General features: G+C 40.2%; 2 protein-coding genes across 2 annotated transcripts in view; one reads left to right on the plus strand and one right to left on the minus strand.

Annotated features, from left to right (window-relative positions):
* Positions 1–1,155: 1,155 nt before the first annotated feature.
* kdm8 (lysine (K)-specific demethylase 8) lies at positions 1,156–9,109 on the plus strand. Its single transcript, XM_008286276.1, has 8 exons — positions 1,156–1,263; positions 2,631–3,104; positions 4,589–4,761; positions 6,875–7,007; positions 7,111–7,161; positions 8,224–8,373; positions 8,504–8,596; positions 8,681–9,109. The coding sequence occupies exons 2-8, from the start codon at positions 2,655–2,657 to the stop codon at positions 8,843–8,845; spliced, it is 1,215 nt and encodes a 404-aa protein (XP_008284498.1). The 5' UTR covers positions 1,156–1,263; positions 2,631–2,654; the 3' UTR covers positions 8,846–9,109.
* A 1,931-nt stretch (positions 9,110–11,040) lies between these two features.
* LOC103360500 (UNC93-like protein MFSD11) overlaps positions 11,041–12,023 on the minus strand; it is a 12,073-nt gene continuing 11,090 nt past the window's right edge. The window contains exon 13 of the mRNA XM_008286277.1: positions 11,041–11,679. Within this exon, the coding sequence (XP_008284499.1) occupies positions 11,527–11,679 (153 nt within the window). The 3' untranslated portion in view covers positions 11,041–11,526. The remainder of the gene's footprint in view (positions 11,680–12,023) is intronic.

Below are 12,023 nucleotides of genomic sequence, written 5' to 3' on the forward strand. Positions count from 1 at the left end.
TCACCTCCGTACAATAAGTGAACAATAGATCGAGCCACGAGAATTCTGCTGTTTACACAGTGTGAATGAATAGAAATGCCTGAAACATTTTAAAATCCCCTGTGATTCCTGGAAAGGCGGGCTGCCTCTCTCTTGTTTCCATCTGCTTTACATACAGGAACAGCTCCGCCGTTTGCACTGAGATTATTTGAATTTCATACAGTGTTTGACATTTGATAATAGTGCCGCGTGTTTATAGATTCTAGACTTCTCTGCCGAAGGTTTCCTATCATGTTTGTTCAGGCGACCTCCCCCTCCAAAAAGCAATTGAATATGAAAAACTCAAATATCTCTGCATGACATCAAAAAGACAAACCCAATTATTGTTTTAGCTTCACATGAGCAGATACATATCAATCAGCCTTCTAGGAATATCTGTATTTACATAAAACTTTCTGAGCAGCAGAAGCAGTGAAAAGAGAGTAACAATTGCGCCGTCACTTATTATGACAGAGGCGTTGTTGTCTCAGTGCCGCATTGTGAATGGAGCCTGTTGTTCACCTGTTGAGACAGATTTATAATTTATTTAATATTTGACTACGTGCATGTAAATGAGGCTGAGCTGTCGCCGGAGCACTGTTTCGTTTTAACTGACTGAGCTTTACCACACTCGGTTGATAATCTGAAAAAAGGCAGAGCTGAGATGAGAGAGGAACAGGTTTTTGAGCAGCTACAAGACTGAGAGGTTGTGGGCAAATGTAACTGTGTGGGAGTAGGACGTGGGAGGGTGTGCACATAGTAGGAAACTGGCAACACATGACAAACAGGTGTGTGTGAAGTGTGCCTCTGTGTGTGCTGCTTCTCTTACACAAGATGTCATTCAATTCATTGCCAGAGCAATATGGTCTGTTACTTTCACAGGTTAGAGCGTGTGCAGATGTTACCACCCTCTACTGGAGCAGAGAGTGAATGCAAACCACAGTTTCTGTCACATAAATAAGCAAACAAATAAACGCTGGCGTCTTTAAAATACTTCAAATTGCACCAACAGCATTTTCGTGTAATTGATTCTAAACGTTTTTGGCTTTTTAGGCAGTTTTTCACAACCTTGAAAGCAAGGCGGAACCAACGCGCTCTGCTGTTTGAGTTCCCTCCCGGTGTGTTTTTGTTGACCCACCGGCAGCAGAGTTGTGACTGGAGTTGTTGGAGCTTCGTTAGCGGTGACAGTCCGCTTGTGTTATCACATAAATTGTCGGATTAACGGTGCACATGTGGTAATAACAGGTAAATAATGCATTTTAGATATTTTATTCTGCTTTAGTTGGTCGTATTTTGGTAGTGTTTATGTGACATTTTATATTTTTACGACTTTTGAGGCGGCGTTAAACAAGCAGCACAGGTTACACTTGTTACGTTGTTGTCCATACTTTCCAGCGTTTCTCATTAAATGTACAGCATATTCACATGTTTTTCCAGCATTAACTGGTGTTTTTAATAATTATTGTTGCTATTGTTGTTCTTATTTTCACAGCCCCACATTTATTATGTTGTTTCAGGTATTGTATACATTAGAGCCACTACCAAATTATACATAAAATATGTAACAGATTTGTGTTCAACTGTATATATCCTATTTTATTTAGATTTAGTTTTCATATCTAAGTTGCTTTTGGGTCTTAGCATATTGTATACCTTCTAATTAATGATCCAGCCTTGTGAAATCAGAACTGGCCTCAGGTTCTTCTGTGCACCGCTTCATGCTCTTTGTGAGATTTTGGGATAAAACTGACCCTGAAGTAGATTGCACTGTCAGAATCTAATTAGTGAGGTTTTAAAGAAAAATGATCATCGCCTTCCTCCCACTGCTGAATTCTTTTATTTATTTATTTTTAAATGGCATGACATACTTTTCCCACCTTTTTTTAAAAAATCACTTCTATAATGGAATTTGACAGAACTGTAATTCCCCAGACATCCTAAATAACTGGAGTTTATGGTTGTTTTTTGTTGTTGTTGCATAAAATCCTCAGCCCATGTGTGTCATATAAAAATCAGGGTTTTGAGTACTCTGGAATCATAGCTACCTTGGGCATGTGGTGTGTGCAACCATTCTGTTTTGTTTAGTTCAGTCTGAGTTTTCAAGACTGTGTGCTGCTCTACGCAAATGAATCAGGTGCTCAAAGTTGGCTGCCTCATGCTTTGGCATCATAGCCAGCACCACAGAGCATCCAAACATGGATTGAGTCACACGGAGGCAGAGTTGGCGGTTCCAGAAACCCTGCGACAAAGTGTCGTCATTGTGCATGTGTCACACTTGCAGTTCTGGCTCATGATGCCCTCACCTGTGTTTTGTGGTTGCCAATGTGGAAATTAGGTGTATACATCTGTTTCACTGCAGCAAAGAGGCTGTCGGTGATGGAATAAACAAGTGTCCCGTGTATGTGTGTCATGGTGGCAGGCGGTTTTAGCAGATTGTTACAGCGCTGGCAAATAACCAGATCAGAATAGAGCGAGTGATTAAACTACAACCTTTTTGCTTCTGAAAATTCCAACAGTGTTTTATGTAAATTTAATGTAAAATTAGAAATGCTTCATCGGGGCTTCAGTGTGAATAAGAGATCCCTGACTCACCTCCGTTGTTCATCCTACAGAAAAAAACAAAGACCTTCTCATCAATGGCATCGCTGTGGTCACAAATCTCTGCTATTCTGCCTTTCAGTGAAGAGCAGTTTCCACTGCAGTTCACTGACAGAGTGGAGTCAAGTGTGCTGGAAATGCTGAAACGGTGCAGACGGCAGCTGTACAGTGACACAACAAGTGCCAGCCATATGCTTAATGCTCAGATCATCTTGGATATTTCATGGGAGAGACTCAACACGGGAACATGGCGCCAGGTGGATAAAGAGTGGAGGCGTGTTTACTCCTATGGATGTCTGTTCAAAGTGGCCGCTCTGTGTCGCGGAAATCCATCAGAAGGTGAGATCCTGCAGGCTGTCAGGACCTGTGACATGGGTTTACTCATGGGGGCAGCCATCATGGATAATATACTCCAGGTTATTGTTCGGATTCTGCAACGTGAAACAAGGAAATCTGCTAAAGATGACAGTGAACATTCTCAAGTCAAGGTAAGTTCTTTTTTTAGCATTTGAAACATATTATTCTGTGTACATTTGCAAGTGTTTTATCATCTGTTACTTTAACATCAAAGGTCATAAAAGGAAAAAAAAAAGTTTTTAGTAGTTTTGAGGTTGTCACTTTATATAACGCATCCAGGAAAGTTATCTTTTGCATTATGTTCAATGTGATTCATAGTCTGAACGATGCAGTGACTGATGTTAGCAGCTGGGACGTTTTATGAAAGTATTTCCTCTTTTTTTCCTTTCATCTTGTTGCACTTCAACACGTGTCACTGAAGATGAAGTGCAACAGATTTTCAAATGTCAGATCACTTTGTTTAGACACTGTCAAAATTGAGATAGAGGGTTTAGAGTGGGGTTGGCAGGATATTTTTGCTTTAAATGTAACTTTTTGTGTGTGTTTATCTTTTTGCTTTAAATATATAAACTCAAAAAAACAATTGAAACATGTTGGGTATTTGTGAGTGTTTGCTCACTTCACTACATGCATAATTATTAGTCAGATCATAATCCTCAGGATTAATTTTATTGTTAAACAAATACAGTGCTCTCAGTCAATTCAAAACGCAACTGAACCTCAAACCTGAGTGTTTAATTGAGAAAAAGTGAGTTTTGTCTTTCTTTGGGGAGTTTGTGTGCATAATTATTAGGCAACTAAATTACAAATGCAATTTTTTTTCCCACTTCACTTGTTTTATCTCAATTCTTAGGATGATTTTGACCAAGCAGTGACACAAAATGACAACTAAATGACATTTTTGGTCTTTCAAAGATATTGACTGACCAATATAACTACTACTATTTTTAATAAGTGCCATGGACCTTCCATCTTTGGAGTCTGTCAGTTCACAATCCCATATTACTAAAGCAGCAACCACAGCCTCCATAACGCTGTTCAAAGAAGTGTGTTGTCTTCCCTCACAGTAAATCTCCCAATTGAGCAGGACCCAGAATTTCTAAATTGGCTTTAATTTAGTTGAGGAAGTAGGTCATGTCATTGTTAGCCCATCTTTGAAGCCTTCGCTTGCCAGCCGGGTAGTGGTGTACTGCTTGTGACTGAGATCTGTCCAGCATGAAGACCTTGGCCTTCTTGAATGCTGCAAACTTGACTCAAACTAACAAACTAACCATTTGTCATTCATCTTAATAGTCACATTTGTCTAGATAAATTCCCAAATCTTCCAAACATTCAAATATCTTGTTTTGCCTCACCAACAGTCCAAAATCATATCAAATTCGCTGGCTTATACGATAAAGAAAATCAGCACATTTTTACAATTGAGAAGCTGGAACTTATAAATGACTTCATTAATAGTTGTTTGTTCGCTTTATGATAATTGATTAATCAACATTTTCGTCACTTCAGCCATGAAGAATATGATCACATTGTTTTTCTCAATGCTTTTCCCTAGAGGTCCAACTGACAGATCTTTTTTTTTTTTTTGTTCGTTTGGTTTTGATGTCCTTTATAGAGAATAAAGATTGCAAGCCCACATGTTCCTGTGATCAAAGAAGAGTTGGCAGTTCCCAGGATAAAGTGTCCTTCGCTGGAAAGCTTCAATACGAACTATCTGCTCCCCCTCAAACCAGTGATTTTAGAAGGAATCATTGACCACTGGCCAGCCCTCAATAAACACCCCTGGAGGTTTGTTTGTTTTTTTTTCTGAATATATTCTTGCTCATTTGAACATTGCTATATGATTTTTTTATAATTCATTCTGCATTATTTTTGTCCAGATGACATCACAATGTCAGTTGTTGTCCTTGTTGGAACCAGTTTGTGAGTGCGTGAAAGTTCATAAAACGCTCTAAAATTGTATTATCTGTATACAAAAATGAACTTCACAGCATCAGCATGTACGCCAATCTGCCACAACATTAACACAACCTGCTTAAAGCTCTTTTCAGACATGGGATACATAACATCGCTGCCTTTGTCGACCCGTTAAAGTGACAGCATTCTGTCATTCAGACATAATTCACTTTTCTGTTGATGTTCTCCTTGGCTTCATTCAGACGTAAGCCCCCACAGTGCCAGAGAGCAGCGCTTCGTAAGCAGCATTAGTCCTTCATGCAGGATTAGACAATACACCAAATGATGTATAATGCATAACAATGCGATAACAAACAAAAGATTATATCTAAACTAATAGCAGCTTTTCAAAGTGTCCAAATAACAGCCGAGTTTATTCATGATTTCCTAAACGCTGTAAATTCTGTTTGATGATTGTCTAACTACTACTCTACCAGAAGTGTAAGGACAGCATGGCTTCTGTTGGATCCTGAGTGATCCTGTCTCCATATTGGGGATAATTTACAATTATAACTAATTAATGAAGTTACTGGGGCTGTTGTTCCACGTGCACAGAGGCGTGAGACTCTCCAGTTTTGGAGATGCTCATGGTTTCTGCTGCTGTCTGATGCTGCAGGTATTTAATAAACTCAGAGAAGAGACTCTCTCTCTGTGTGATGTTTTTAGGATGAATATTGGTGCTGAAATGACAGAAAAAGTCTTCCCTTAATCACTTCACAGAACTCAAAGCGCCGTTGCTGGTGCATGCCTGATCATTAATATGACTGGGTGCAGGTTAGACTTGTCCCGTGTTGGAAGTGTTGAAACCTTATCAGGTGTGACCCACTAAGATTGTCGTCACAACTTTTATGGAGAAGTGACCAGGGTGCACATTTAGACACGAAGCTGACACGTTTACTGATTAATAGAAATCAGTGCATGTCTGGAGGGTGCTTAATATCATGCGGGTAGCCTTTGTGCAACCGAAACAGCTGTGACCTGTCAGGGAATGGACACAGGACCTCAGTGGTTTCTGGCACCAGAATGTTGGCAGCGAATCCTTTGGGTCTTGTGGGTTGCGGGGTGGGGGGAAAGGATTGGGCTTGTTCTGCCACGTCCCATAGATGCTTGATGAGATTGGGGTCTGGGGAGTTTGGAGGCCGGTTCAGTGGCTCTTCGTCATGTTTGTTTAGCTGTTTGTGAGTAGTTTGTACAGCGTGGCAGGTGCATTGTCCTTCTGAGGGAGGCCACTGGGAATGTAGGGTGTGTGCTTGAAGTAACACCCACATGGACGCTAGGACCCAAGGTTTCCCTGCAGAGCATTGTGCCTATATGATCCGTGTTATTTACTTGACCTGTCAGTGGTTTTAATGTTGTGGCTGTTGTGTCTGTCGTTCTCCATCTCGGTGAAACACAGCAGCACTATCTGCATTCAATCCAGCCTTGTAATCAAACTGATTTACTCTTGTGATGACAGCAGAGTGGGCTTATCTAGTTGAGTGGACAGAAAACCTGGCATGCAACATAAAATCTACATCAGGTACTATGATGTACAGTCCAAGTTTCCGCTTTAATGTGCTTGAAAGTGTAGGCAAATGGGCACAACATAAAATGAGTTCAGGTTGGTTTACTCGTCACTAAATCCCCGATTCCTCACTCTTTACTCTGACACCAGAGTCTGATATAACTTCCTCTCGATTTGAGAATATCCTTCACTGTCCTCCCTCTCACCGCTGACTCCTGACAGCTGACTATTCACTGTGACATCTGACATACGGCTCCTGGCATCTGATCCGCATCCAGAAGTGCACTTAGAACCTATTTTTGAATATTGCTCGCATCCAGAATGAAAACGAGGAACTAGAACTGCCCAGGTTGACTGTTTAATTGCCGTATGGACGCCCTTCTTCAGCATATGTATTAGCAAACTGTGAAATATACTAGTAATTGTCTCTCTCTTGCAAAGCATAGAATACCTGAGGTCTGTGGCTGGTTGTCGGACTGTTCCTGTTGAGGTGGGATCCAGATACACAGATGAAGATTGGTCACAGACGCTGCTTACGGTCAACGAATTCATTGACAGATACATTTTAAATAAAGTAAGTGCATCCTCTTGACTTGCATTCTGAACAAAGAAAGAGAATACACAATGTGACTTCTAAGGCCGTGTTTTGATTTTAATTTGCTCTGCACATCGCCCAGGATGAAGGCAAAGCTTTGGGTTATCTGGCTCAGCACCAGCTTTTTGATCAGGTATGCTTTTGTGTTTTACTTTTTGCAATTACAGGATGATTATAAAAATAACGATATAATCACTTTTGCCAGTTTACTAATTTATTATTCAGATGACATTTTCAGCACAGTGAAGAGTGGGATTCTTTTTGTTCCATCTGTCATCCTCGCACCACATTGCTTTGAACAATATTGACTTTTTAGCCCTAATTTTACCCTAGAAGTCAATGCGTCGTCTGGATTGAACTTTCCAAAAAGGGCACGTTGTCAGGCTAAAAGGTGGTTATTTTGGGCTGTTTGATAGATAAGAATGAGGCCGAGCATAGGGGGCCGTCACTCACCCTGATTTTCCACGCTACATCATCATCCTTCACAATCAGCTGTTTATTTTTATGCACTGAGGACTTTATAATGTCATGTTACTAAGTGAAAAAGACAAAGTGGATGTGTTCCTTGAGATAATCAACATGGCTGAATTAAGACGATGTTTTTGGGGATAGTTGTGTGACTCTAATCGTACAGTGAACTGTACATAATGGTGCATACTATGACCTGGATGATAGTTGCTGGTATTAAATTAGCACGTACTGGCAGAGAAGAGGTCAGATATGTACATCCATATAGTAAAAGTTGCCTTACAAACAGCACAGAATTCAACACACATATCTATAGGGCTGAGTGGCATTTAAAGTAAATCTAATAACTGAATAGATGTTAACAAGGCTAAGAGTTTACAACCGTGCTAGTGGCTCTGTGAAGCTCTGCAGTGATAGTTAATTAAAAACAAAACAAGTCAGTCCCACGGTGACGCTACAGCAGATGAGAGCAAAGGGATCACTAAGTAGGTTTCATTTTTCTCGGTGACGATGATTCTCGTCACCAAATATCATGACAATCCTTCCAGTTGTTGTTAATGTGTTTCAATCTGAGCCAAAATGCAAAAAAAAAAATCAAATAAACAAGACAAATAATTAGAAATTCCTTTTACTTGTTGGAAAATATTACAGTCAGAAGCAAATATTTAATAAGCAACATTAGTCTTCAGTGCCTTATTACTGTTGTTATTGTTTGATGTTCCCTCAGATACCAGAACTAAAGGAAGACATCCGCCTCCCTGATTATTGCTGCCTCGGCGAAGGAGATGAGGACAATATTACTGTGAATGCGTGGTTCGGGCCCGGGGGCACCGTGTCTCCTCTTCACCAAGATCCTCAGCAGAACTTCCTGGCTCAGGTGACTTTAACAACACTGCTTTATGAATCTAGTTAATGTCAAAGATCTGTCACGCCATCACTTTCTGTTTACCGCATGGGATTTCCTCCCCCCCTCTCCCTCCCCCCTCTCCTGTATATATATACGTCAGGTGGTGGGAAGCAAGTATATTCGCCTATATTCCCCAGAGGACACAGACAAGTTGTACCCTCATCAATCACAGCTGCTTCACAATACCAGTCAGGTGGGATTGACAGTCCGTAGAGATAGCACATGTTGAACCTGCAAATATATGCAGTATTTCCAATTTCTGACTCCTTCCATGCAGGTGGAGGTGGAGAATCCAGACACCGAGCGCTTCCCGGAGTTTGCCAAAGCCCCGTATCTCGAATGCATGTTACAGCCCGGAGACGTGCTGTTCATCCCCGTCCGACACTGGCATTACGTCCGATCCCTTCAACTCAGCTTCTCTGTCAGCTTCTGGTGGTCATGATTGCAAATTCCCAATAAAAGATATGTATATTTTCTGTAGAATAAAACTCGACTTGATTTCTGTTGCCGTGGCAGGAAATCCATCCCGAGTTTTTAACTAATGTGAGGCTAATTCTCACAATTGCTAGGACAACTGCTGATCACACAAACCTTTGATCCATGAACAATGAACACACACTGCTGAATGATTAGTTTAATTGCGCTTCTGATGATTGAAACAACATCTATTGTGTGGAAAGCTACCAGCGGCACAAAAAAAAACAAATGAGCAGTTAAAACTGTTTGTGTTCATTTCATTCTGCAAATAATTTACAGAGCATTGTTAGTCATCTAATTTAATACGATATGTTTCTCTTTTCAAATCGGCAACCTTATTCCTACAAATATCCTCAGATGTGTGATTTCCATATTTCATGGAAATGAAGCAAGTCTTCAGATTTAATAACCGGTTTAGCTACAGGTACAGAAACGCGGTAATAAACACAGCTCTCAGGTTAAACTGACAGTCTGAGCCAATCAAGCAGGTCACAAATAAAAATTAATGAGTGAATTAATCCCCTGGGTATAGACAGACTTTGAAATTAAAACCGTCTCATTGGTTAAGACAGCACAACTCTTGTCTAGCACCGAAAACCGCGACGCTTGACTACAAAGACGGCATTTCAGATTTCAGACCTCTGACAAAGCCCCAGTCGTGCATCCCGTAGGTCCATTTTAATCAAGCCTGCTTATTTGCAAATATGATGCGAGGATGTGACAAAATTGAGCAGATCAGTCCTAATGTGCACATTTGATCTGCTTTTCAGTCAGACTCGCAGTCTGATAAAGTTAGTGTTTTGGGAAATCAAGGCTGTGTGAGGCAGGTGGAGCTTTCATAAAACACTGCACCTAAAAAAAAGAAGAACAAAGTGTACATTTCTTTCTCCAATTTAGGAAAAGATGAGTGGAAATGACTAAATAATAACAGTCTGTGGCACAAGGAAGTGGCTCCAATGACTGATTTCGCTCCAAATGTAAGACATTCTATACTGTGGCATTTTGTGATTTTTAAAAAAGAAAATACAAATAGCAACAGAGATTGCACTCAAGCTGCAGCATGGATTAAAGAAGAAATTCAAATCAATTTTCATGTTCCAGCATCGAACTGAGTTTGTTAGACCACACAAATAATGTCAAAGTTAAATATTATTGTTAAAGAGGCAAAGCAGTCCTACTTCATCTCATGCTATTATATGTTTAAATTGTATATTTTAATGTTTAATTAAAGATTATTTATAGCAGCTGATTAGCACGGATGGACAAGAAGCATATTTTATTTGTAGTGCATCATTTATCGTCCATAAAATGCAGTTTTTAAATGTCAAAACCCAGCAAACATTTCAGATTATGAACCACTAAGTGCCTTCAAACCCTCCTTTTTTTCCCCCCCACCTCTATGTTTCTGTAAGAACAGGTGGCTTAACAAACAGCTCATGCATTATTAAACGTGCCAGTGTTCAGATAATAGACTTATCCAAACCTAGTTACTGTCCTTACAAGGTTATCTCTCCAAGCTCTATAATATGAACCCTGCCAGGATTTAACTCTGTGAGTAAATGCTGTATGCTTCACTTAGCTGTTCAGTGCTTTGTTGTTGTCAAGTAAGTGGCACAATTGACTTAAGATCACACAAAACTGCTTACTCTCATTATAATGTAATCAATACTCAATTACCAGTGAAGTAATGTGGGACCTCTGGGCCTGTAACCCTTTTCTATTAAACTTAGACCTTGCCTGCGCCTTTTTTTTTGATTAATGGGGTCATTGATTTTCACATAAATCGGGCAAATTAGGATTAAGTCCGTTAGATTTATCTTGCGGTGCGAGACGGTGTCATCTGGATGTAGAAGTTTTTGGTAAGGATGAGGCAGAAACCTCTCAAATCTGAAGCGCAGATCAAGATTGTGTGGATCAGTCAGCGGAGTTGCTCTTTAAGGGCACATTGTCAAAGGTGTTGGATGATCGGAACAAATGTAAAATACAAGCTTGGCTTCTCTGTTTCTCAGATTTACAGGTCAAATGAAACTTAATCAATACTCACGACCGCAGTAAATGTTCCTTGCATCAATATTTATCCATCGATGAAAGCTTTTCTCAGTGACTGTTTGCATTCACGCCATCTGAGCTGCATGATTATTACAAAACACGGTACAGATGTTGGCTCGTCAATGAAATCACAAAGTGCAAAATGCATAAAACTTTATTCATCAAAGATTCACAAAACTAAAGGAAAAACACCGACATTAATATGCAAAATTTACAACAACAAAAAAAGAGTAATGATTGTCAGGCATCAATTAGTATATTCTAGTCTTATCACTTTAAACGTTCTAGTAGCAGTCTAGTAGAAAAATGTTAAAGATTGACTAAGACCGGAAGTACAATCCAGGCTGATTGACAACAACGTAATACTATACAAAGGTTTTCTTAAAGGCAGCTTGTTGTGGCATCACGTTAAAGTATTCTGTGCGCAAATGTTTTCCAAAATGTATATGACCTTTAGTGCATAATAACAGACATTTAAAAATAAAACCTCATGAAATAAAAAGATGTAGAAGTGGTTTTCCGACAGCCTCGCCTCCTCCCAAAAAAAGTGTCTGTCCCAGAAAAACAATCAACTCTGAAATGGAAAATGTCTTCTTTCTAATATTCCTGTAAATCTAAAGTGAGGTTCTGCATCCGCTCCACCACGAAGAAGCAGAGAGTTCCAGCGAAGCCCAGGATGACCATCAGGAGGAGCTGCCACATCAGCAGGAGGTAGCCGCTGTAGAAGAACGCCACTGCTGCAAAGATGGACTGACAAGAGACGCAAGAGTTGACAATGAGGAGGATGAAGTTGCTCCTACAGCATCAGCGAACTACTGACCTTGAACTATAGGAAGTGAGACTTTGATATAACTGACTGATCTCAAAGCACTACACCAGGGGTGTCAAACTCTGGCCCGCGGGCCAAATTTGGCCCGCTTTGCAATTATATTTGGCCCACGAGACAATACCAAATGACTACTAGAGCTGCCCCGGTATTATACTGTACAGCGCATTCACCGCTAATACTACAAATCCCATAATGCCCTGTTGTTGTTTTGGCACGTCAATCAGGACAGGACCCAGAAACTCCCTCTCCTCTGTGACAGTAGGCA

Source organism: Stegastes partitus, unplaced genomic scaffold, assembly GCF_000690725.1.
Source record: "Stegastes partitus isolate 25-593 unplaced genomic scaffold, Stegastes_partitus-1.0.2 Scaffold445, whole genome shotgun sequence".
Classification (NCBI taxonomy): Eukaryota; Metazoa; Chordata; class Actinopteri; family Pomacentridae; genus Stegastes; species Stegastes partitus.

Excerpts from the sequence above, each read along its gene's own strand:
- kdm8 (XM_008286276.1), top strand. The coding sequence starts at position 2,655 with ATGGCATCGCTGTGGTCACAAATCTCTGCTATTCTGCCTTTCAGTGAA. Across the intron at positions 3,105-4,588 it reads GTGAACATTCTCAAGTCAAG|AGAATAAAGATTGCAAGCCC; the intron begins GTAAGTTCTTTT and ends TGTCCTTTATAG. Across the intron at positions 7,008-7,110 it reads ACAGATACATTTTAAATAAA|GATGAAGGCAAAGCTTTGGG; the intron begins GTAAGTGCATCC and ends CACATCGCCCAG.